Source organism: Simochromis diagramma, unplaced genomic scaffold (assembly GCF_900408965.1).
Source record: "Simochromis diagramma unplaced genomic scaffold, fSimDia1.1 OVJJ01000746.1, whole genome shotgun sequence".
In the NCBI taxonomy this organism is placed as follows: domain Eukaryota; kingdom Metazoa; phylum Chordata; class Actinopteri; order Cichliformes; family Cichlidae; genus Simochromis; species Simochromis diagramma.
In genome coordinates, this window is record NW_024386757.1 from 3703270 (window position 1) to 3730479 (window position 27210).

The 27210-nt window shown below is 41.2% G+C and overlaps 1 protein-coding gene across 4 annotated transcripts in view; it reads left to right on the forward strand.

Moving 5' to 3' along the window:
* Nucleotides 1–24829, forward strand: part of LOC120731253 (protein enabled homolog) — a 54041-nt gene extending 29212 nt beyond the window's left edge. Inside the window, exons 3-14 of one of the 4 annotated variants that reach the window (XM_040028202.1) lie at nucleotides 4569–4915; nucleotides 9549–10358; nucleotides 12433–12767; nucleotides 13292–13425; nucleotides 13596–13644; nucleotides 14887–14938; nucleotides 15107–15173; nucleotides 16190–16237; nucleotides 18760–18844; nucleotides 19651–19708; nucleotides 20170–20231; nucleotides 20318–24829. In XM_040028202.1, the coding sequence (XP_039884136.1) occupies nucleotides 4569–4915; nucleotides 9549–10358; nucleotides 12433–12767; nucleotides 13292–13425; nucleotides 13596–13644; nucleotides 14887–14938; nucleotides 15107–15173; nucleotides 16190–16237; nucleotides 18760–18844; nucleotides 19651–19708; nucleotides 20170–20219 (2035 nt within the window). In that variant the 3' untranslated portion in view covers nucleotides 20220–20231; nucleotides 20318–24829. The remainder of the gene's footprint in view (nucleotides 1–4568; nucleotides 4916–9548; nucleotides 10359–12432; nucleotides 12768–13291; nucleotides 13426–13595; nucleotides 13645–14886; nucleotides 14939–15106; nucleotides 15174–16189; nucleotides 16238–18759; nucleotides 18845–19650; nucleotides 19709–20169; nucleotides 20232–20317) is intronic. The other 3 variants (XM_040028186.1, XM_040028211.1, XM_040028192.1) reach the window with 3 other exon arrangements.
* Nucleotides 24830–27210: the final 2381 nt, after the last annotated feature.

Genomic DNA, 27210 nt, shown 5'->3' on the forward strand with positions numbered 1-27210 from the left:
CTCCATCTTTCCATCCTTTGGTGTTTTCTGTCTCTCTGCTAGTGGAAAATGGGAGAAACCCATGTTTCATTCATACCACTGCTGAAGGAAGAGATTTTACTTTGATCTTTTCACCTCTTTGCTCTTTTACTGATCAGGCTAATCCTAGTAAGGTGCTGAAGAGCTCTGCAGGCACATCACAGCCAAACTGAGACTGAGTACTACTTGAGGTCTGAATCAGTCATAATGAAGCCAAACACTGAAATCATTCACCTGTTAACTCTTCTCTGTATCATAGATCACAGCTGTCTGGATCAAGCTAAATTACCAGCAATAAAACTGAGCGTGCAGCGTTAGTTCATGCAGGCTGCAAAGTTGAGCTCAGTTGACTTTGCAGCTAGTAATGCAGTCAGTTGCCTCATATAGGTTGGTGGTGGTTCGGGATGTAGAGCAGGTTATGTAAGGGTCGAGTCCTTAAGTTTGCATGTCTGTGTTACCAGGAGAGATACTAATTGTTCCCAATGCATCTGGGTGTGTGTGGGCGTGCCTGTGAGTACATAAGATGTGGTGAAAGTACATAACATAAAGCTCTGCATCACCATATTTGGGAGAATGTAACTTCTACTTTAAAAGCTATTTAACATCTGCAAGCTGCTTTGCAACCCACCTTCACCCCCAGCGCCTGACTTCATTCATTGCTGACATACATGTCTGTTGTCATTGACTGTTGCTCTCTGGATCTTATGCTTTCCACATACACTCATTGTTCGCTTGTGTAAGTATCTCTTGATGGTACTGGGATGGAAGCCCTTGTGACTTCAAAACTGATTCAGTATTTGATGCCATAGATTCAACAAGGCGATGGGACCAGAGATCTTGGTCCACACTGACATTATGGCATCACACAATTGCTGCTAATTTGTCAGCTGCACATCAGTGAATATTGAGTGTGAGACATGCTTCTACATACTTTTGATTGGAAAAAAAAAAAGTGGTTATTTCAGTTACTGTTGCTTTCTTCCAATATTTTATTTTAATTTTTTCAGCATAGAAAACCCCATCAACAAACAAATACAGCTCAGGCGCTGAGATGATAGGACAAGAAATAGCACAATAATAATAATCAATAGGGAAAGACAAAAGAAAAAAGAAAGAAAACATTAAAATTAGAAACTACCAGTATCCATAATGAATTAAATGTCATGAATATGTAATAAACAGGGAAATTGCAGTGCCATGGTACATGTTTATACAACGTGAGCTTTCTCAAGATGAGTACAAAACTGAGTCCAGGATTTTGAGAAAACATTTGCTGCAGGTGTTTGCAGGTATCGAACTTTTTCCAGCTGAATGACTGATAACATGTCATTGAGCCAGACACTGAAGGAGGGAGGAGCAGCGGACTTCCATTCCTTTAGAATAAGTCTTTTACTGTTGCTTTCTTATTAGCTCAGAGTACTCTGGCTTTTCTCCTCTGACATCAACCAGGCGTTTTTACCCACAGAACCCTTAAATCACAGTTCTGCCACATTCAGATGCTCACGTTGAACTTCAGGTGGTTGTCTTAACCATCTCAGCATGCCTAAATGAGTTGCTGCCAGTTGATTGGCTAATTTGATATTTGCATTAATGAACAGTTGAACAGATATATTTAACAAAGTGACGAGTGAGTGTGTAAGCACAGAAGAGTGGGTAAGTCCCAGAAGAGAGCTGTGCTGTCACATTTAAATTACTTTCAGTTGTCTTTTGACTGTAGTGATCCCAGGTAAGCTTCCACTGTGAACAGTTGTTAATTCTGTCTGTCAGAAGGTGAATCTGGTCTCATTTTATACCTTACCTGGGAAGCTGTGCAGAATTCAAAATCTGCAGTTTAAAAATAAAAGGGTAAATATAGGATTTGAAACAGGTGTTAGGTCTGTCACCCTTTTCTTGTTATAGTAACTGAAGTCACCTGCTTGCCTTGGCTTAGAAGTGAACAATCAAAATATATGCTACTGTGTGAGAACACAAATCCAAACCTTCCTCCCTGTGCGTGTGTGTGTGTGTGTGTTAGTGCATTAGGCCGAGTGCAGTTTGTGTGTATCCCTCCGGCAGATGGAAGCAAAGGGAGTTTGCATTAAGCAGCATTTGTGCTGATGATTGACTTTTAGCTGTGAGTCAGCTTTCAGAAGAACAGGATGAGTGAGGGCAAGCGATGTGACAGCATCTCATTTGGGGTGTGTGTGTGTGTGTGTGTGCGTGCGTGTGTGTGTGTGTGCGCGCGCGTGTGTGAGAAAGGGAGAGGGGAGTGCCCTTTGGCGTTTAACTTAATTTCCCACCATCTCTCTTCTTGGTTGTGTAATTTATGAATGTAACGCTCACTTATTTGCAACAAGTATAATTTATGACCCCGTAAATCAGGCTATGACAACACAGTCGAGGCTTTCCAATGAAATTAAAGGTGTGTGTGTGTGTGTGTGTGTGTGAACCTGACAGATTACACCTTCCCGCTGTTTGCACCTGCTCTCTGCCTCACATTTTATCTCTTGTACTTTCCCCCAGTTCACACCCTACACAGACACACTTTATTTATTTGTACCCAAAAGTCTATCAGAGTGCTGCATGGCTCTGGTAGATGATTTCATATGCATTCAATGGAGCAGGGATCTGTCCTATGAAGCTAGTTCAACATGGCCATTATCTGGCTTCACTCATCCCAAGAAAAACTATCATCTGAAAAAGCTAAGCACATGATACAGACTGAACATGTGCGCGGTGTGAGTGTGTGTGTGTGTGTGTGTGTGTGTGTGTGTGTGTTGGTAAAAGCACACTATAGAGTGTAAAAACTGCTGTATGATTGTTTGGCCAGTAAGACTGGAAAAGCACTGTACAGCTTGAAGAATTGTATTTATTTAAAATTCCTTTTTAAAGTCTATTTAAAGGGAGAAAAGCATGCCGTGTATGGTTGCAGAATTCTCCTCGCTCTTATTTGTCAGTAATTACAATGAAATTAGATGTCAAGGGGCTCCTCCTTTTAGCGTGAATTATAAATAAAAATATGTAGCACCACAGAGCGCTGAGGGGCAGACCATTTTTGTAGACCAAACTGGTCTACAAATATGGGCTTTTTCCATAGGGTTCTGGATACTGGAGGCCATAAGCTCCCCTCCATTTAACAGTTTGGTGTTCGTCTTTTCGTTGTCACTTTTCTAACCTGTAACTATTGTGCTTTTTAAAACCTTTTAATGCAATATCAGCTTACACCCCCAGTAAGCTCTGCTGCACAGCATACTGAGTCTGTGCTTACATCCTCATGGAGTCATTGCTACAATCTGCATAGTAGCCCAGTGCACAAAGTAGAAAATCTGATGGTTGAAATCAGAGAAAAGGTCTCAAAATGTCTTCTTTTTCTTATCAGTTCACTGTGTTTTTGTTTTTTTGTTTAATTATAGTGCACCATTTAAATATTGTTTGGTCTTACCTTCTAGTTAAGGTTCTAAAAAGGTGTTAAAGTATTAGTTTTTATTCTTCAAACATGATAGTTTTTCCTATTGTGTTCTTTTTTTATATATTCTTGTAAACTGAATGGTTTACCTGCAGCGATCTTTGCACAGAATCTCAGCTATAGCAAATTAAAAATGGCCTCCTTAAGTTGCACTTGATTTCATTTCCACATGCAGGCACACAGAAGTGCTCACACTGGCTCACATGGCTTAAATGGTTCGTTTCTTGTTTCCCTGTTCTTCTGCTGCCGCCTTCTGCTGACACCTAGTGGCTAAACATGAGTCTGCAACCACTGTCTGTGCTGAACACAGTATTAAGGTCACATTTTAAGATTTTAGGTGAGGGGAAAAAAGCCACAGTGAGAGTTTTGATATTTCTGTGTCTCTGACAGGCACACCTGGCTCTGTGCAGCAGGCTTTCACATCAGGCAGTCTGTGTGTGTGTGTGTGTGTGTGTGTGTGTTTTTAATGCGCACAGATTTTAACGAAGTTGGGTGAAGTTGCGAAGTTGGCTGAACAGCATGGTTATTGCACCGAGGAAAATTTGTTATCATATGACATGACCCATTCTGTAATATACTTACATATCTATATTATTGCTAATATATATTGTAATATATCTATATCGTGGCTAAAGCACTTCTGGATGGATGCAAACTGCATTTCGTTGCCCTGTACCTGTGACATGTGCAATGACAATAAAGTTGAATTCTATTCTATTCTGTTCTATTCTATTCTATTCTACATGTGTTATGTAATGATGTGAGTAATTGCCCGCTGGTCACCATGGTCAATATGTGCATCAAACTCATTCATAGCATTTTATCCTGTTTTGTTTGTTTGTTTGTTTTTTAACCCATCTCCACAGCTAACTGTTCATTGTAAAAAAAAAAAATAAAATAAAAAATAAATAAGAGCACACATTATTTGATTGTAGACTCAAAGAGGCTCAAATAAAAAATTTTTTTTTTTTTTTTATTTGGAGAAATTTGACCAAGACAACAGAAGCGATTGAAAGATGATTTTCTTTTTCTTTTTTTTTTTCTTTTTTTCCTTTTCTTTTTTTTTAAATTGCATCATTTTCCTGCATCTCTTTTGCTCCTCCAGGCAGCTTCAGGAGGCACAGAAACAGAAGGAGATGGAGAGGGAGCGCCAGGAGCGAGAACGTCAGGAGAGAGAGCGTCAGGAGCGGGAGCGCCAAGAGAGGGAGCACCTGGAGCGAGAGATGCTGGAGCGTCAGGAGCGCGAACGTCAGGAACGGGAGCATCAGGAGAGGGAGGCGCAGGCAGAGAAAGAGCGACTTGAGCGGGAGCGCCAGGAGCAGCAGGAGCGTGCCGAGCGTGAACTGATGGAGAGGGAGAAGGTGGAGAGAGAGCGGCTGGAGAAGGAGCAGCAGGAGCAGTTGGATAGAGAGCAGCAGGACTGGGAGAGAGGGAGACGCATCTCCAACGCTGGTGAGTAATCCACTTTGTGTTTTCTGCTGCTGCGCACACTTGTTTCATTTTATTTTACTAATTTTACTACTACAATATTACTAATGTGACTGTTTTCTGTCCAAGGAGCAGTTTGTCTCAGGCTCACAGTAAATATAGACTAGTCAATGACAAGCGTTATCTTTCAGTTATCTCTCCAAAGTGCATTTTAAAATGGTCATTTTTGTTATTTGAACATTTAGTGAAGTTTTTGTGTCAGTTTCATACAGTGTCATTGTTGTGTTAATATTTAACAGTTTATTTATACGCGTGGTGGTTTTCAGTTGGTATAAAACAAAATTCCCTAAAAATGGTACATGATCTGAGTGATGATGTGATATTTAGACTTGTTATACTTTAACCACAATGCATATTTTTGTTTTGTTTGGGGGTGGGGTGGGGGGGGGGGTTGTCTTTTTATCCATCCATCCCAATTCAAAAAAACTCAGTTTTCCAGCAGCAAGCAGTGCCTGCTTTTGCATTGCACTGTGGGTGAATCAAGTCCATTAGCAGTGCACTCAAATATCCAAGTCTTCTTTGTATTCATGGTGACTTTTTGAATGAGGCTTCATTAATGAAGCCTCATTCGGAGGGAAAGGAGTTAATCCCCTTTGACTCCTTTCCCTCCATTTAAGAGAGTTTAAGAGAGTCTCCTTCTGATTGGCTGCAGCTTGCAAACAAAATTTGAGCCAGTTGGGAGGGGCCTCTGTGCTCACAGGAAGCATTGTGTTTGAGATGACCATGTTGGGATGCCTACTCGCATTGATGTCATAAAGCGTCAAGGCTAGAAACATCAGTCTGAAGCCTGAGCACTTGGCTCACAAGGAATTTGCACACATATGCTGACCTCATTACTGGACCCTTTTGCTATGTTTAATATGAACGTCCACTTCTGGAACAGTACACATATGACTAAAAGTAAGGAAAAGCAGAATTGGTCCATTTCTCGGAAGTAGCAGTTGATAATTTTCCAGTAGAAACGCTCCGAATGTTCCAAAACAGGTTACTAGATGCAGTACTTGAAATACAGGAAATGTATTGAAGAATGAAGAGAAGCATTCTGTTTTAACATTTCCATCTAGTCTCATTGGTGCTGAGTTACAGTAATCTCATCTGCCAGGCGCTGTGAACAGATTCCACATGAATGCAACAGTTAGCGTGTTATGTTAGAAAGTGTGCTGCCAGCTCATACACAAATTAAAATTCTACAGTTTATAAACTCTGAGACTGAGGAAAATAATTTTGAACGAACACATCACCTCAGTCAAGCATAGAAAATGAGTGCAAATATTTGCAGTCAAGTGTAATTACTGCTTAAATTGAGCAGCAGGGTAGAGGTGTAGGTAGACGCCACCCTAGTGTTGTATGCGTTCTAAACTGGAGCTGCTTGGTTGTTAGATAAGAATGAAATTTCCTATAATCCAACTCTGGGTCAGCGGGGAAGGCTGTGTTGGATGGCATGCTTCAGTGCCACGTTTGGCCAATTACCATATGCATGCATAAGCACACACACAGAGGCAGGCAGAGTTCAGTGGCCTGACTCAGAGCCTAAAAATACATCATCATGTAGAATGCTGGTGAAACCCTCCTGGGGTTGGATGTTTGTGTTGGTGTGTGCGTACGTGCATGTAAAAGCCCTACATGTCATGCAGAATAACACTAAGAAACAGGGTGCAGTGATTGCTGTTTACAAAATCTGAAGTACCACTGCAGTGACTGTGAGGGAGCTACTAGGATGCTATCTCACAATCAAATCAGAATCTAACAGGAACTTGGGCTGATTGTGTGATTGTAGCTGTAACTTGTGTGATTGCTGTGCTGTATGATTTTTTTTTTTTCTTCTAAATTCTTCTTTTTAGAAACAAGTTTGCCAATTTATGAGATGGTGGTAGAACCATATTTTTTCAGCAAAAAAAGTTGTTGTTTTTTTTAAACTATGTCCAATTAAGAAATTAAATTAAACTTAATATAGAAAATGTATAGTATTTACAGTAACTCTATATAAAAAATAGTCCTGTGAAAATGGGCTCACAGAACTTTTAGACAGTGGACCTGGGTGCCTTGTGAGAGGCAATGACAGATTTAATTAGGTGTCCCTTCACGTTTTGAAAGATGAATTCTGTTTCAGTAGAGCCCTTCATCTCACAGTCACAACACTCCTTGCTCCAACTCTACATGCACATATACCTCTTTGCAGAATTGAAGATTCTGCAACCCTGACCCCACTGAGACTTAGCAGTGTTGGGCTTCATGGCCCTCCCCGTATTTGAACCTCTGCAGGAGGTTGATTTAAAACATCTGTTTGAAAACAGTATTGCTGCTAGCTTTAGCATCTGCTAAACATGTCAGTAACATTCATGCACTTTCAATGTACTCTTCGTGGACTCTGGTTTTCCCAAGGGCAGACCAGGGTATTGCTGAAACCCAATGGATGTCGCATTTGATTGTGGAGGCAGTTGCTCTTGGTTAAATAAATTGGGGGTTGCAGGCGCCAGTCTACTATACTAGTAGTCTGGCAACCAGTGCACTCATGGCCTTGGAAAATGTAGCAAAAGCAACACTTAACTACAAGCTCGGGGTCCTCACTTGGATAGATGGGCTATTTGCGAATTGGTAGTGATGAGCATTTCTGGCAATACAAGAGTCTGAGAATTTGAGGTTACTTGTGTAATCCAGGTTCTCAGAGTAGCATGAGTGAGAATTCTCACCAGGTAGCTGTCCTCATTGAAGCGAAGCAAGATGAGGGGCTTATCTTGAATAATAACTCTAGCACAACTCTAGGTGGGCTATTCTGCCCAACGTGGTCGTTGCAATCACCGGCCAATGAGGAAGGCCCTTCCCATGATACTTTCACTCGTACTACTCTGAGAACCGAGGTTACGCAAGTAATGGTGCTAATATGAACATCTAACATCTGCAATAAAAACAATTACAAAATGATCTTTTGTCAATATTCCCTTCCACAGTATTACTCTGAGCAAAAACCTAAAATCCACTCGCAAGACTTCGGAAAAAAGGTGTGGAATTGCAGCACGTGTAAAATGAAGTAGAGCAGAAGGTGATGTAAGGATTACACCATCCACAAACATATGGCAGGCACAGAGAACACAGTCTAGGCTATGCTAAGCACTAGAGGTGCAAAATCAAAGTAATTAGACAGGGTGGGACCAAGCTAAGATGCATAATGAACAAGAGAGGGAATTTAATGTGAATTCATTGCATACTGTTCCTTTTTGACGTGAAGATGTGCTTCTACACCCCATTAAAACAATATGAGGTGTGATCAAAAAGTTCAAAATATTTAAAGACATTTAAAAATCAAAAACCTTACTTGATTTAAATGTGCCTGATGTTTCATTCATAATGGGGGGTTTTTATTGCTGCAATTTTTAGATCAGTCTATAGTAGGCCCATTGAGTCCAGTCATACTTCTGCCTTGTTTTTTTGTTGTTTTTTTGGGGGGGGGCGTGCTTGTTCTCTCAACGACACAAATGAATGTTGGTGAGAAAAAATAAACTAAGCATACTTGTGGTCTGGTTCTTCATCAAAATGTTATATTTTCTTAACTTTCTAAAGTAAAAGCGGCCTCAGGCTCAATTTGACTCTTGTTTTCTTTACATTTTAATGTATTATCCCTTTCTTGTTCTTAAAACATCAGTTTAAAAAATATTGGACACCAATTACAATATGGGCATCCCATCTACTAGTAAAGACTCTGATTTGGACATATAAGCTATGCATCTGTATACTACAAACTGGAAGATCTCCAGGCTGAGGAATTGGGTTCAGAATGTTGTCTTTCAAATGAGAAAGATGGGTCTGTTATTATGTAGGTATGACGATACTGCATACTCATTACAATCATTAAACTATCAACAGCGCAGCCTGACTCTTCCTAAAATGTGAAAGGTGCATGTGTGAAGGCAGCTTTACAGATTGGAGTATGATGCTTTACAGAATCATTCTTCATGCAACTATCACACTGCTCCAAAGTACGATTATCCATATAACTTTCATCACCTTATCCCGGACAAGCCCCCAGTTTTGCTAATCATATTAATGTTGTTGTATTCATGCATGACTATTGCAATTACATTTCAGGAAATTTTCATTGTTTAATGTCTAGAATTAATTTATCTGGACCTGTTTGTGCTGCTGTTGAATAGTCTTTATGACATTGGTATATTCGTCTATACTTTCGATTTGTTATGTGAGATATCAGAGTGAGATGAGTGGTAAGCTGTCATTTGATTGTTGTCCTCAGTACGTTCATTCTTTCCCTCTTCTTTCAGTGAGCAGAAGTCTGAAAGCTTTCTATCTCTGCCTGTGTCCTCAGTGCTAACACCTGTTTACTAACACAGTAGCATCACCTTAGCCTAAGAACATACACACAAGCTGGAGGAAAACTTTAGTTTAGCTCTGTGCTGGTTTTTTCTGCTTCATCTGCCCCCTTCTCTTTTTTCCTCCCTCCCTTCTTCCGTCTATCTTTCCTCACCTGCTGTCTTTCCCTTCTGTGTGCACGACGGCTGCTTCCTTCCTGCCTTCTTTCCTTCGTTCTGTCCGCTTCTGTCCTGTCTTGTCCTCAACCTCGGTTTTGTCCAATTCGCACGTCCAGCTTTCGAAAGCACATTGTGCACCCCCACACCTCAGGAGTACGGCAGGACCCCCTCCACGCCCATATCTCCATCCACGCCCACTTACCCATCTCCTGGGACCCAGTCACCATCCTCCACTACAACACCCCCAACCCCCCCACTCAGGCACTCAGCCTCCCGATTTGCCACCTCACTCGGTTCTGCCTTCCATCCTGTCCTGCCTCACTACGCCACAGTTCCACGGCGACAGCAGGCATTTCCCCAAGCCCCACCGCCTGCCCCTGCTCCTGCCCCTGCTCCAACTCCTCCTCCACCCAAGTCTGTGGTGTGGTCAGCGTGCAATTTTACTCCATTGCCTCCCTCACCTCCGGTCATGATAAGCAGCCCCCCGGGGAAGGCCACCGGTCCAAGGCCACTGATCCCGATTGCCGCACCATCCCCTCTCACCCAAAAGCCTCCCTCGCCATCCCCCAATGGGCCACCCATGTTTCCCGCACCTTCTCCTGTGACCATCCCACACGGCCACACCCCCCTCAGCATTACCTGCCCAACACCACCTCCCCCGCCTACCCCACCCCCTCTCCCCTCGCCCATAGCTCCCCCTCCGTCTTCCTCCTCAGTCTCGTCTCCCCCCTCCTCATCCCAGGCTCCTGGTGTGCCCTCTCCCTCCACAGCGCCCCCTGCTGCTGCAGCTGCTGCTGCCACCTCTGCCTCTGCTGAACACCTCTGTTGGGGCCTGGGTCTGTCGGGGCCAGGGGAGCTGGACACAGCCGCAGGCTCAGAGCCCCAATCAGCTCAGGGGGATTCCTCCTGTCAGCCCCAGCCCCAGGGTAAGGCCTCCAGTCTGGATTCTGCTCTCTTTCTCACTGCTTTTCTCCCCTCTGTCTTTCACTGCTTGCAACTCACACTCTAACAGGGGTTGGTTGTTACATTGTCACTGATCTGGCCACAACACAAAGTAAGTCCTGTGACACAGACTGATCTAGGAGTTTTCTTTAGAAAAATTGTGCCTTTCCTGGTTGCTGTAACTCAACTCAGTCTGGTTACAATTTCTAATATTAAAATATTCACTATGGTAACTTTTGTGGGATCTCAATGTGTAACAGCTATTGTTTTCCAACTTCTAGCTTCTTTGTCAGTCTCACAAAGCCTGTGTATGTCCTCGTGCTGGCTGGCTGTTCATTGGATATGAAATGTGTTGTCGTTCAGCATGGCATGTCTGTGTCTTTGACAGACCTGCGTAAGACTCTTGCTTTCTTCATCTCTTGCCTGATTTGTTTTTCTTCATTCTCAGACAAGCTTCACACACATTTGACCTTTCACTCTCCATAATTTGATTTTTTTTTTTTTTTACTTTGGGTCTGGAAGCCAATTTCTAAGCAGGCACAGCTGGAAGCTCACTCGACTTGATCAGTGGAACATCGACTGTGCTGTTCAAATCTTATCCACATGAACTTGTTCTGTAATATTAGGAATGCACCAAACATTAAGAGAGAAGCTAATAGGAAAACTGTCATTGATTTAAAGGGTAATGTCAAAAAGTCTAAAGAAAAGAAAAACTGGTGTCACTTTGAAATGCAGCTGTTAGCTTCCTCTTAACTATGTTAATTGTCCCACTAGTGATGGGTGTGCTCCTTCTGACACAAGGTGCAGCAAACACAGAACCTTTGATATACCTGATCTAATTTTTTTGAGACAGGCTCTGATTGGTGCACCTGTAGGGAATATGCTTAAAAGTAAAGATGGGCAAAGGAGCTGATTTGTACTCAGAGTAAAGTAACAACAAATATTTCACAGAGTTCATCACAATGATTGGGCGAAAGAGGCTGGATTACTTGTATCATACCATAGGTTCCGCACAAACTATCCCACATAAAACAAACATCTGGTTGTTTGAGACTCATTTATGAAGTAATGCTTCTTCCCAAGTTCCTTTTCATAATTGTCTTTTGGTTATTATGCATTGGTGTGTACATGCATGCTTGTATGTGTATGTATGTCATTGCACCAAAATGTTTGTTTAATTGAATGTTTAGTGTGGCTTGCATGTCTTAGTTCTGTTTATTGGAATGTTAAATGGTCCAAATTGGGTTTTCAGTAAACCATGAAAAGCAATTGTGATATCTGACTTACCCCTTTGGCACGCTGCCTTCCTTTAAACGCAAATCCAGTCATTAATTCCACATTTTAATAAAACAAATTTGCTCTAGTATGATGTTGCATGCCATCATTCCTTTTATATGTTGAAAAGTAGGGACACACTGGCAACAAATCCTGCAGTTTGGTTCCAGTAATGCAGTTCAAATTAATAATTGATCTGAAAACCTGTGGCTAACACGTAGCCAGCAGGGTCAAAATGAAATATGACAGTTAAATGTCAGCCACAGATATACAAACATAAGTCAGTATCATATTTAAGAAAATAGAACTACTTTGCCTATTTGGGGGTTTTTTTTTTCCCCCCTCAAAAGTGATAGTTTAGTGATAGTTCAGTCTACGTCCTAATCCATTTTCAATACATTTTCTCATCATTTAACAGTCAACTTAACTATCCAGTGTCAGATTAAAGACAACATGAAAATAGGGTTTTTCCTCCTGTTTTTTCGTGCGCTTCCCCAAAGAGCTTTTGCCCTTCCCCCTTTCAAAAAAAAAAAAGAATTTGATTTGCTTAAGCATAAAACAGGAAAAGTAGAGGTAACACAGAATCATTGCTTTAACAATATGGAATGTAATCATGCTATTTTGTGTGGTCCCCCCCAGAGATCCATCTAATCGCTGGAGTGTGATCAGTTTTAATGCAAACATCCTGCCGTCCGCAGGTTTGTGTCTGGAATTGTTCTGAAAAATGTCTTTCTGTCTTCACCCATCCCCCACTGCTCCTTATTCCACCCCTGTCCCTAACAGACGTGGGACAGACTCCAGGGCTGACCACCCCCACCCCCCCCCCACCTCCACCCCTGCCACCCGGCTCCACTGTGACCTCTGCGGCTGCTACCCCGGCCGTCACCCCCACCACCCCCGGCGGCCACCCTCCACCCCCGCCACCTCCTCCACTCCCTCCGACACTGACTCCAGGCGGGACGCCACCTCCTCCGCCGGGTCCCCCTCCCCCTCCCGGAGCTCCACCACCACCCCCAGCACCACCTCTTCCCACCGGACTGTTCTCTCCTGCAGAGGACCGCCCTCTCTCAGGCCTGGCTGCTGCCCTCGCTGGAGCCAAGCTGCGCAAAGTGCCAAGGGTGAGCGCTTGATTTGTTAATGGACCAATGGAAAGCTCAAGTAACACGTCTTCATAAGTGAACCATTTAGGATACAGTGTATAAGTATTAGGAAGGCAACCGGTTGCATATGCATGCACTTCGGTCACCCCCAATCATCATACACGATCTCACAGTCACTAAAACATTATCCAAACACACCATGTTCACACATGATCTCTCTCTCACTCACACTCTCTCTCACACACACACACACACACACACACACACACACACACACACACACACACACACCATCTGTCACATCTCATTAGGGCTCACAGGAGGACTTCATGTAATGCTCACTGTCTGCCAATGACTACATGGCTACTTGTGTTTTAAGTAAAATATGAATCGTACTTCTTTAAAAAACATAGCTTTTCTGATATAAAATGAGTATTAAAAACATCAATCCTTTTTCATTTATTCTATTTATTTCCCAAACACTGTAAATACCTTCTCTGTTTATGAAGAACACAAATGTGTTTTTGCTTGTGGCCCTTCAGAGTGATGATGCAGGGGCAGCTCTGGCAGCAGCCATGATGGGGGCTACAGGGGCTAAATCAGAGGCCAGAGGTAACGGGCCCCTTCCTGGAGGAGGGGGGCTTATGGAGGAGATGAGCGCCCTATTGGCCAGGAGGTACACTCGCACGATATTATCATCCAAAACCAGATTTGTCTGTTCACCATGCAAATTTTGTCCTAATTTCTGAAAATAGGCAATTAGTGGTTTTAAATTTGGAAATGAGACTTGATATCGATCAGTGTTTAAGCCCTCCTCACTGTGCCTGGGCTTTTTACATCTTACAGGAGAAGAATTGCGGAGAAGGGCTCGTCACCTGAACCTGACCAGAGATCAGTAAGTAACACCAGAACCATCGTCTAAGCCCCTGTCATGCTATGGTCCTGTGTTTGACTTTGTTTCAAAATGTCATTATTGCTATCGTCAGACGATAGCTCCTCAGTGTGCTTTGGTTATTTCAGAGTATTTTCACTCCTTGATCACTGAGTACTTTCGATATGAAAGTCTGTATGTCTTTAGAGGATGTCATGTTCTACATACCTGTCTGTTACTATTGACATATGTCATAAAGTTTCTAGTACTTACCTAAATTGCAGAAAATAAAGTGTTTTGAGTTGTGGATATATTAATAAAGATATAAACCAATCACTATTTAAATAGCACTTGACATGGTTGAATTCTATCTGAACATTGAACATTTTCCATACTATTTTCTATTCTTAGAGTATTATATTAATTACTTATACATGATTCTATGGAGAAAATCTAGCCTTTTAGGGTTTTTATGTTTGTTTGATTTAGTTTCCTGTTTTTTTTTGGGGGGGGGGTTGTTGGTTTTTGTTTTTTTTTGTTTTGTTTTTTTTTTAAGCTTTGGTCATGGTTCTGCCAGGCTTAATAAGGGCAGTGGAAGTAGGGAGGCCATTATGAATGTTTTACGCACAGGTATTTAAAGGCATTTAAGAGTCAACTTCTTGCTTATAATTACAAATCATCTAGTGCTTTCTACCTGCATATAGCAACAGCCACGTTCTAGCTTTCCAAACTTGTGCCTCTAGATATGTGGTCAGTTTTTAAGGGAGCATTTTTGTTTTGTTTTTTTGGTCAGTTGACAACATTTAATTTCTGCACTCTGTTATTTTGTCTTGATCGCAAAGGTTTTTGGTTTAATATAAAATGAATAATTCAATTCAGTTTTATTTATACAGCACCAAATCACAACAACAGTTGCCTCAATGCGCTTTATATTGTAAGGTAGATCCTACAATAATACACAGAGAGAAAAACCCAACAATCATGTGACCCCCTATGAGCAAGCACTTTGGCAACAGTGGGAAGGAATAACTCCCTTTCAACAGGAAGAAATCTCCAGCAGAACCAGTGCTCAGGGAGGGGCAGCTATCTGCTGCGATTGGTTGGGGTGAAAGAAGGAAGACAGGATAAAATTCTGAGTTTCTGTGTTGGTGTTACAGATTAAATTTGTTTAAAAGATGTCTGTGATTCTGTGTAGACACTCCATCACAAGACCCGTTCTTGATCCTTATTGTGACTCATTAAACCTTGTTTCTGTGTGCCCAATAGGAGGAGGGTGAGATAAATACGACCCCTAAAGTGTCAGCTTGTAGCACACCAGGTGAGTGTTAAATGAAGACAACAGCATTAGCAGTTAATGAGCATCTTCCTGAAACTGGTGACAAGGTTTACAGCTAGCTTTAATCTAGTTAGGTTATAGGCATACTGATCTTAATGTCAGTTCATGTTTGGTTTCAGTATTTCTTATATTTTGTTTTCTGTTTTCCAGACATGCCCAGGAAGCCATGGGAAAGAACAAACACCATGAATGGTAGCAAATCTCCAGTTATTGGAAGGTACAGTGTCTTCCTGCGTCTCCATTTGAAATGTTTGTTTATTACAAGTACATTTATGTTCTAAATTAAATTTTTGTTTATTAAGTTCACCCAGGATATGAATGCCAATCATTTCCTAACTGAATGGCAGTGTGACACAGCTAAACATGATTTCCTAGCCTCTGAAACTATATAAGGATATATTGAAGCATAAGCATCAACTAGCTTTAGCATGATGCATTGCTGGGGCCGTTTAGTGCTGGCTAACACTACTAAAGCTTATCCTGGCCTTTATGTGCAGATTCATAAGACCACCAGCGTGTGTGTGAGAATGAACGGGTGAGAATGTAATTGCATCCTTACCACATATTTTCATATACAGTAGTGACCCAAATAATAAAAATGGTGTACATCCATAACCAGATGAAGGTGTGTGGTGGATGAATTAGTCAACCTTAACCATGCAAGACCATATTTTATGTATCAAAAAATATACTTCATCTATGTTAGCAGGCATGCTAGCGTTAACTAATATTAGCCTGAACAACAACAGTTATGAATCAGATTAGATACAAAAAAGGATCAAACTCAGAACTTTTCACCCAAAGGCGGTCCCACATTTTTCTGGGTTTTCTGGATGTTTTTTTTTTTGTTTGTTTGTTTTTTTGTTTTTTGTTGTTGTTTTTTTTAAAATATACTTTATCACTGAATTATAGTACATTTTAATTTCCTTTACACAGAAATGAGAAGCTGTTTCAGACTTTTTCCACAACAGCAGAAAGTAATTGAAATAAGTGACATCACCACACATGTAACATATAAGATATCATCTATATAGTATAAACAGTTTGGGGGCCGAGTATTGAACCTTGTGGAACTCCACAAGAAACTTTAAGTAAGTAAGTTTTACCAGGTATTTTCTTACATCTACACAACCACTTATTAACAGAAGCCTTCCCATTAGGCTGGCGTTTTGCAGTACATATATAGGTTTTACACTGTAATTTGTAAAGTCAGTGTTTCTGCTGCTCACACAGACGAGAGTCTCCGTGGAGAAATCCCATGGGAGCAGATTCCTCCAACAGGTAGAGCGAAAAGCCCTGAAAAGTTTGAGAGAACCTTTTTTCTTCAAATCAAACTTCCTTTAAAGTTGAGGTTTGCTGTGACGATTTGGTTGGAGAGGAGTTCTTTCGAAGTGCTTGGATGTTTGGACTGAATCGTGTGCCGTCTTTGTGTTCTTTACTACATTTATCAGGCTTGTAGGGGGCCGGGCCTGCTCGTCTGTTGTTTGATACGTGCCATTTGGTCCAATTTGTGTGTTCTAAATCAGTGTGCGTCTGGATGATGGGTTTCTAATATAATCTAGTCATTGTGTTTGCATGCTGTGTGCCCGCTGCACTCAGAACTTAATTTATTTTAAATGGGGAAATCCATATGTGTCCGTCACATACTGTACACCCACCCTATCATACAAACCAACATAAAAATGTGTGTCCACCCAGTGTAGAGTAGACTTGGCAGAGTATTATCTTTGAAGAGCCAGAACAGCTCCAGCAGGCTCTGACAGATAAGACTGTGTGTGTGTGTGTGTGTGCGTGTGTGCGTGTGTGCGTGCGTGCGTGCGTGTGTGTGTGTGTGCGTGCGTACACAAGAGAGAAGACCAGATGGGTGTTTTTGATTCCAGCTTAATAAAATTGACTTTCATATGCAGCCAGAGAGCAGAGACAGAGAGCTGAGCTGAGCAGACTGTCACTTGTCAGACCCTGTAGTGTTGCACGGAGCTTTTTGTTGATCTGACCAGAAAAACGTTGACTTTTACTGTTATGGTAAATGGACTGGTTCTTATATATCGCTTTTCTACTCTGAGCAGTCAAAGCGCTTTATACAACTCGTTCATTCACCCATTCACACAAACACTTTTTCTAAACTTAAGTGCTCCCTATATAACATTCATACACATTCACATCCCGATGTGAATGTGTATCTGTAGCTCAGGTAGTGGTGTGTATTACCTGAGCTACAGCCAGGGGTAGCTACTTTTTATATTTTTTTTTTATATTTTGTATTACTGTGTGATGGGCAGTTAAATCACAATATACACATACACCAAATCATCTGCAAAACACTAATTTGTTTGCTTTAATATTTTTTAATTATTGTGTAAATGTTGTATAATGTGTGCGCACTGATTTATCTTCCTCAGTCTGTTTCTTACCTTCACCATTTCTTTTGTTCTGAGACCAGCATGAAAAGGAACACAAACACACCACAATCTCAGTTTCCGAATTTTTCCCTGTCCCATAGCTACCTAATGACCTGCTGTTTAGGTCACTTCCTTTTCCTTCACTTCTCATTCCTGTCACGTGTCCTATCTTGAAAGTAACTGGCTGCTCTGAATGTTTTTTGTCCCTCACATGGTGTATGGGGCAATACCAGCCTTCTCTTAATTACTGGTATCCTCCTCCTTCCTTTAAGTGTGTGTGGGGGGGGGAGTCCAGGGAAGTTGTGCCACACCTCAGGTTTCCTCCTTAAAAAGACAGGGGTAGTAAAGTGTATTTGCACTGTTACGAATGTGGTCTGATCTCTGTCTAGACAAACAGAGGTTGCTTCATTTTGTAATGGACACATTCAATATTTCCAGAGCTGTAGGAAAAGTAAGGGAACGTCTTCTGGAAGCAATAACCTTTTTATACGTTTTTCAGTTCTCCACAGTGAATTTTATACTATTATTCTTTCCAGAGAAGCTTCAGCTCAACCACATTCTTGGGATATCTGGTATGAGTGACTATGTCACGCCCTTAACTCTCCTAGACATCAGCTGACAGAGGAACATGTGAGAAGACAAATATCCAGTGCACCCAGTATTTAACCTGCCAGCTTCTTAATACTGAGTCTGTGTCATATCAGAACGTGCCAGTGAATTTAATAAGGAATATTTTGGTGTATTCACAGTATGGATATTAAACTATCCATACTGCATAGTCTAATATCCAGTTTCCATATAATTATAGTATATTTCATGAACTGGACCTGCCCCCTCTTTATTTCAGTTTGATAGGTGGCTGAAAACTGTGTGTTTTGCTTTTCTGTGTATTGCCTTGCATGTCTCTGTGTACAGTATCCAATGTTTGTGCATGCATCGACCAGGATTTGGCTGCTAATTGTGTTTATGTGCATTTTATATCGGACTAACACAAAAGAGAAAATGCTCAGTGTGCAGTTCAGCATACTAATAAATCTCCTGCCTGTGGTGACAGACACGTTTGATTGGAGAGTTTATTGTCATGTAAATGATGTCAAATATTACATCAGATTTGTTTTTATTTGTTATCATCTCAACTATTTATGGTTCCTCCTCTATAAAATAGATTCAAATACAGTTTGAGACATATTTATTCGACTGCTGTTTTCTCTCATGGTGTAATTTACTCAAGTTGCTTTACAAGCATCTAAACAAGAGTCAGCATTCTTGTAGGAGGGCAGATTGTGTGGTTTAAATGATTTTACTGAGCTCAAAACCTCCATTTATTACTCATAAATCACATAGTAGCTGGTGTTGCTTTATGATCTTACAAGTAGTTTTTATGCTCTTTGTCTTTTCTCATAGACCTAAATCCACTCCTACACCTACTGCATCCTTAAGTGCCAATGGTATGCCAACAGAAGCTGTTGACTATGATAGATTGAAACAGGTAAGTAGACATTTTTAGACACAGATTTCATTTCTGTATATTCCCTTTGATACTGTGATTGTGGTTTTCAGGTTGTTGCAGTATATGGTGACTGAATTTCTTTTCCTTGTGGCCCAAAAGTCGCCCGGCAATATCAATATTGCTCCACAAAGTTTTCATATTAAAGCAAGTCAGCTGTATAGTGCTGTTGTTGTAAAATAAAAGTAAAATGGAACTTGGAACTGGAGCGTCTATTGACCTTGGTCTGTGTTTCTTCATTATTTATGCAGCCCTGTTAGTAGTTCAGTGCGTGGTAGTGTGGGTGTGTGCAGTCCTGTTAGAAGGCAGCTCCTCCCTCTGACCTTGTGAATGAGCCTCTTAGATAAGTAAAGAGTCTGTCAGAGTTCTGCATATCTGTCACTACAACTGGCCACAGATGTGACAGCCCACAGACCCACTCACCACACTCACTGTCTCACTGAGTAAGCCTGGGTTAAGTTATAGGTCAAACTTGAGGCTCATCATTTTAGTACGCCTTCCATACTGTGTATGTCACTTTGTTTGCATCTTGGTGTCATTAAGTAAGTCTTTAGCTCTAATCCCACAGAGATTACCTAAAAAGGGATTAGCTACTATGTAAAGTTGAGATGGGAGCTTCTTTTACCAGTTGCCAGGATGCGTACCCACAGTAAAAGAAGGAAAAGGGGGGGGGGGCAAAATTAACAATTGCACAAGACGAGCTCGTCTCTGAGGTCTATTTATCATCTATTATTCATCATTTATCATGTTTATATGAAAATGTGACTTTTTTTTTTTTTTTTTTTTAGGACATTCTTGATGAGATGAGGAAGGAGCTGTCAAAACTAAAAGAAGAACTCATTGATGGTAATTATCACCACTTTAGTCATCCTACAGAAAGACCAGCAAGGCTTTGTAGTGAGTCCATACTAAACACGACAGTGCAGTAATGGTTTCTGGACACTTTTTTTTAAAAACTTTTTTTTATTTTGTGAGAGCCAGAAGTGATCATATTTTGACAAGAAGGTCTAACTTGTCCATTAAGCAAGTTAGCAAGCTAGCAAGTTTGGTTAGCAGTGTTTTGCAGTCCACCTAGTGTGATGTAAGGATACAGATATCTGCTTGTTAGTTTTAATTGACTGACAACTAAAATACTATAATTTCATTCACCACGACTGGAGCATCATCTTCTTGGGTGTGTGCCTTCAAAGGAGCTCATACTTTTTAAATTCTATTGGCATTGCTATAATAGGTGCCAACAGCACAAACACGCTGGAGAAGTGTGGTGGTTCATAACTCTTTGCTCCAATTCTTTCACTTCTACAAAGATTCACCGAAAGTTGGGTATTTTAACATGGGGAAACTGACTCACCCTTGAAGCCAGCCTTGAGTGAGTGTTACAGGAACTGCAGTTGTTGGCTTAGTTTATTGTGATCCACGTTAAGAATGTGGCCGTGTCTTTGTTCTGTGTTTCAGCAATCCGGGAGGAGCTGGGTAGGTCCAGCACAGCATAGAGGAATCTGACTTCCCTGTTCAGAAACACCCACAAGAACCGACAGACAACCCCGGTCAACTTAAAGACATGACAATATAACAATGGAAAACAACAAAAAACGGTGGCAATTACGACAAAAATCATTTTACCACACAGAGAGGACATTATCTGGTGCGGAGCAGTGTCAGACAGGCTGGTGGTGGTAGGAGATTTGTAGCCTTTGATAGCTGTGACTCACAGAATCCATTCTGCAAAGCCTCGTATTCCCACTGCCCCATCTCACAACCCCCTCTCTCCCCTCGCCTTCCTGCTGAGGGCATCCTGGAGGACAGAGGAGCGAAAGTCTTTATGCAAAGATGGCTCCTCTCTGTTTGTCCTCCTATAAGAAGAAAATAAATCCAATAGTGAACTCTTCTGTGATACTGTATTAACCACAAGTTGCTCACTGTCAAAAGTTTTATCAAGAGTGTGCAGAGAGCCGAAGGATGGAAACTTAAAAACTTTTCTCCCATAATGCCATAGGGGTAGCGTGTGTTTGCGTATGAAGGACTGACAGTCTCTGGTGGAGGCTAACACTGCAGGACACTGTAAAGCTCGTCTTCCTCAAATACTATTTTAACCTGAACATATACAAAAGAGAGAAAAAGTTAGACAAAACAAATAAAATCTCTCCACCAACGTCTGTTTCAGTGTGGATCTACGGCCATATGAGTAGCTCAATAATCCAGTCTTTATACAGGATGCTCCCTGGCCCGTCTCTTCATCTGTGAAGTCATCATCAGAGGTGTCGTTTCCCTTCCAAAGCGAGCGTTTTTGTCATTTTTCTGTCGTCGAGCGGCAGGTGGATGAGACACTGAGGGGTGTAGCTGCCTGTAGCTCTCTACCAAACATTACCTGTTGAACAGAAGTGCTGATTCACCTGCCATGCGCCTCGACCAGACGTATAGATAGGTGTTCCCCTTCCCTTGATTTAACGAGTCTCTATCATCCATCCTTCTCAGTCTGTTGTGGGTTTTTTTTGTTTTAGCATGTTTGTTTTCTTATTATGGCGAAGGTCACAGGTCTGCCACGAATTTGCATTACCCGTCACAAGTTTTAATACAAGCAATAAGTGTAGCATCTCTTTTTACAGCCCTGCTCCTAAACACCACCAAACATTTCAGTGTCTCTTTTTTTGTTTTTGCGGGGGGGCCCTTCTGGGCCCCTGTTGGATGTTACTGTGTCACCACCACCTTTCTGGAAAGCTGATGTGATTGAATAACAGCGCAACACTGTAAGACATCATTTCATGGAATTCATTTCTATATCACAGCACACTCAGAATTTTTCTTCTATAAATCCTAGGATACTGTATCTGTAGCCACATTGGAGGTGAACTTTTTTTTTTTTTTTTGGAGGGGGATGTTCTGTTTTCTTTTTAAAACATTTATAAAATTAAACTTTTTTTCAAAAGGTGCACCGGACAACCCAAAAATCTAAGAGATTGTGTCCATGCAAGGACATGAATGTGCCATTCATTCTTTCACCAGTGCTTACCGTGTCATTTTTTTTTCTTTGCCTTTTTCTCCTGCTGCTGTCAAATCCTTAAAATGACAAACTGTATTTACCCCTATCATGCTATGATATAAGATAGAACTGTCACTTTCAGCATGTCTTTAACTTCAGTGCTTAAAGTACAATCAGTATAAGAGAGAGATGTTTGGAGCTGAGAGACTGATGTCCCAACAAAGCTTCAAGATACAACGCAACAGGTTGAGGCAATGGATGAAAGTCTGCCGTATGGTTCTGTACTCTTGTTGTCTGAATGAGATCCTGAAGAGTGGCCATTTCCAAAACGTAATCGAGTTTCTTGGCTAGCTAACAGCCACAGTGTGCTCTGCAGGAGCCGATTTAAGCATTCAAGAGGGGGTGACGTTTTAACGTGAGCGTCTTTGGTGTATATTGCAAGCATCAGACTGGGATCTTAAAAAGCAGCAGCATACCATCTCCACAGGTCACTCCTAAGCAGCAATCCCACACACATTTCAGGTTTCGTCTCTCTGGACTCCAACTCTCACTTGTGACATTTTGTGTTGCCCACACAATCTTGGATGCAGTGTGTCGCTTGCGATGTTTCAATTACATTCTAAAAACGCCTGAGCAAACAAGCTTGTTCAGCCTGTAATTTAACATCAAATGGAAAAGCTGATAATTGCACTGAGTAATCACTATTTTACTTAAAAGTTAGTGACAGCTAATGCTAGCTCCCTTGGGCACCTGTCACATTTCCAACATTCTCACCCGTTTTTCACTTTGAATAGGGGTAACATCAAGTGCTCATCTGGCTTGGTGATTCTTTGCTAGTTGTGTGCTGTTGAGAGGGCTGCTAAAACTTGTTAGCACCTGCCAGCCATATTGTGCACATGTTTCAGTGCTGCTGGTAGCAAGCAAAATGATGTAAATATCCCAAAAGAGTAGCAGACCAGTGAAACATGCTGTTTGGGATCAAAGTGAAGCAATTGCTCATTTCTGTAGAAGTTGGTGACAGGCGGCTAACTTGGATAACGCTAACTGTTAACTCCATTAGCCTCAGTGAGGCAGTATTCGTATGTGGGAGGTTGCTTTAGTGCCAGACAATGGCTGTTCGTGTCCTTTGGGGACATATCTTTGCAGACACTACCGTCATATTGACAACAACTATTCACTCACAAGGCAGGCTAATGCAGCTTAACTAAACTAGCTATCTGTGTGCAACTTTGCAAATATGCAGATTGCACAAGCAACTCTTTTTTTTTTTTTCTTTTTTTTTTCTCATGACGGTTTCATTGCCTCGCAGGTGATGTCATTAGCTGGCACTTGAAAAATTAAGTGCGAGTGAAGCCTCAAGTTTCGATGAACCAGCTACCTGCATGATGAATCTAAAGAGCACACTTCCAACATTGTAATGCCAGATTTGATTTGTAGTGCAGGCTGAGATGACCATGAGGACCTGATTATGAATTCATGAGGAAGAATTTTGAAATTCCTACCAGACCAAAGAAACCATTACACCATCGTCAAAATTCTAATGGCACGTCTATAAACTGTGTGTAAAATATGTGGCCATGCCCCCTTTAGAAGAATCTTTGGGTTAACTGGCTAATTTGTTGTTGTTGTTATCACCACAGTTTTTATACTACTTAACCCAACAGATGGCTTGATAATCATGTCTTTCAGTGGCTGTTGGCGCCTCTGGTGGATCTCATTCTACACAACTGTTTAAGGGCTTTGATGTTATAGCTTTGCTACATAAGATCAGGCATCACACATTGAGAAATGTCCTTTTCCCTTTCAGTTACAGTCATCAGTTTGAGATTGGTTCGAAAATACTGTGAACACAATATGAAAGCAGTTTCAGTTCATGTGTGGACATGGTGTGATCCATGGAGGAATGTTTTTTTCGAGACAGTTTAGGTTTATCCACTTAAAAAAAGGCTGTTTCATCAACTCATTCACCAAGAGTGTTTACACAGCATCGATTGCACTTTAAGACAAAAAAACCCACACACACAAACAAAGCAATCCACCGTGACAGCTGTCGATCAGAGCCTCTGTCACCAACATTGTGGCTCTCTCACCAAAGGATTTTAACCCTGACGGTCTCCTGCTAAACATGACCAATCTCAGAAAAGTCGCCTTTTTATTTTAGGTTTTAATGATTTTTGTCAAAAGCAGAAACATGTCACAATGGAAGTGGAAATGTTTTGATCAAGAAAAGTTTCTCTTTTGTGGAGCTGTGTAGTTTGTGCCTTGTTCCGAAGTTGCATTTAATATGTCAAAGATTTAAAGTTGACTAGTAATAATATCTATGGGACTGTCATTATGATCATCTGCAGTTTCTTTCTTTGTTCATCCTGGTCAAGTTGATTTTAAAGGGAGAGTTTCAATCACTTTGGTACTGTTCCCTCCAAGAAAACCAAGTGTTTTTCTGTTTGCTTTCAACATAACTCATGACTTCTTTCCATGCAGCTGTGAAGCTGCTTCTCTTACAGCTCAGAAGTACAATCAAACTTTGATACACAAGGCCTACGAGGGTTCAAAGATGATCTTCAGTGTGTGTGATTTAGTTTTTTGTAAACCTGAAGCCCTGTTTGGAAGTCCCAATGAGTCTGGCTGCAGTGTTCTGTGTTCCCTCATGCCATTTTAAATGTCACAGAAACTCTTTGTGTTCAGCAGCTTAGCTTTCTTTACATGCTTGGAAATCTCTGATTTGGAAAAAAAAAAACGTTTTGGTTTTGGCTGTGAGGTCTGCTCAATGATGGAAACACTTTGTAAATCCAGCTGAGGGAATGGAAGTTGTGAATTTGCGGGAATAATGGCAGAGATGACTGGCTGAAGTAAGTTTTGTAGAGGGGTTTCCAGACGTATTCTTTTATCATCTGAAATGTACCATACTGTTCTCATGTCTAGTCTTTTCTTACATGCTAACATATTGTTTTTGTTTGAGCAAATGAAATAAAAATTGCAATACAATACTAGAACTGATTTCTTTTTAAATGATCACTGATTTCAACTATTTTTCACTGTTTAATGGGAACATTTTGTGGGGAGACCCAAACAGACGTGGAGAAGATCTGTCGAGAGCGAAGCGAAGGCCGTCGGAATGATGTGGACCCAGCTAAAGAGAGCAGCCCAGAACAGAGTCCGTTGGCGTGGTGTTGTTGCGGACCTATGCTCCCCCAGGAGTCAACAGGAAAATTGAATGGGAACATTTAAGTTAATGCTCTAATGGCTCAACTTCAAGTCAAGATTATACTGACCATTATGGAAAAGTAAACTGCTGGTGATGCCAGAGACTCCCTGGCAAATTATCATTATAACCCATGATACCAGGACTTTTTGCATGGAGGAACAGGGTGAGCACTGCCACAGCTACAAAATGACCTTCAGCAGGACACTGTGAATGTGTCCCACCAAACAATCCGAAACAGACTTAATGAGGGTGGCCTGAGTCAGCACACCTTTGAAAGCAGTTTTTATCAGTTTGGCCTGGTGATCCTGTACATGCACTGAAATAAAAGTTACTTGAAATAAATTTTAGAATAATCGCCCCAATAAATGCTTCTTATTCTACAAAGACTTTGGCTGAAACGGCTCGTTTCACGGCTCGAGAGGAATAAAGTACCAAAGCCCAGTTTATGATAACACAACAACTTATACAAAACTAATCTTAATGCAGTTCAACAATGGAAACATGGAAGTGGAAATGAGCAGATTCCAACTACTTGGTCAGAAATCAGCATTCGATCTCCTTTTTCTCCTCCCAGATCTGTTGCTGCACACCATTTCACAGCCTGTCAAGTGACATAATGTCTGACTGCTCCACGTCATCTCACGTGCACACTGAGCAGATGTGAACAGGAAGAGGGGAAACTAACTAAAAATGAGCTCACTTATTGAAAGCTTGCATGTTGTGCACATTTTCTTCCTTGTAGTGCCACTGACATCTGTGAGCTCAGTCAAACTGCTGCTGCGTGAAAGGATGGCCACAGGAATCTCAAGACTAAAAGTTTAACCTAACACTGCAAGTTGTGGTTTTTCTTGTGTCAAAGGAAAATGTTTACAATGAAACTCTTTGCAAGATGTGGCTCCTTCACATCTTTTTAAAGTTTTTTTAAGTGCAAAATCACGTTTTTGGGATTGTTGTTAGTTACTTGCAGAGGCGTCTAGTTATCAGAGTTCATCTTGATTATGGTATTTCTGAGTTTAATAACTTCATTTTCTGGGTTACACCAAGAGTCCTGGTTTAGAGAATAAACCTCTTTTATTGGTTCCTGTGCAGCTTCACCTTACAACATACACAGCCATGCTTCCTGTGGGTGGAGCATACAGCGCTCTGTGCCAGTGCATCTGCAGTTCATTTGAGGTTTGCTTTGACTTGCAGCCACAGAGGAGCCGTGCTGTGGCGAAAGCTGCACTAAGACAGGAAAACACCCCGAGCTGCAGAGATGAGGACGAGGAAGATGAGACAACACTGATGCTGTGACTCGATTGGCGAGTTTGAATTTTTGAAATCAAGCCCTCTTCCTCTTATTGTCTTAATGAGCTTTAGCTTTGAGCGGCAGGTGCCAATAATGTGTCAACTGTCAGGTTCCCCCATGCAAATAAGTCATGCTCTTCTGCTGTCAGACGCCATTTCTGCTTCACTTCACTACCATTGTTTGGGGCAATCTTCCTCAGCACACATACATACAACGATGAAATACTCAGTCCAGCATACTGTAATCAACTCTCTTTAATCTGGCAGATATTCAAACAGGTGCAAGAAATTCACTTTAAACTGGACAGGCTGTTTTAAAAATAAAAATAGTTTTCACTCCAGTTTTGTCAGCTGGTTCAGTAAGACCTATCAGGGGGTTTATTCCCCATGTTAAAATAGGTCTTTAGTGAGTGAGTACACATTTGATAAGCATGACTTTTTGCTTATGCTTGACTTAAATAAACCTTACTTTTTATAATCCTAGTCATTTTCCATTGGAGACAGGCCCAAACCTTTTTGAAGGGGTACTAAAATTAATTGGTATCTTTATGATGAGAAAGCAAATGCATTATGACTCACAGATTTAAGGATTTTCTGTTGCTGCATTATTACAGCAAAAAAGAAGTTGATGACAGAAAACTGTTAACTGCTAAATAGTGATGCAATTTTCGTGTAAATTTAAATGCAGAGATTTTGTAACTCTGCATTAAAATCAATGTCACACAGGTGACTTATGTGAAAGCATGTGTCTCCAGAGCCTTTGCCTGGACAAGGCAAAGTGAGAATTAAGTGAATGATTCCCATTCACTTTTACCGCATTTTTTGTTACTGCAATCAGTTAAAGTAGGCTGTACTAACAAAAATAGCAACTGTTAA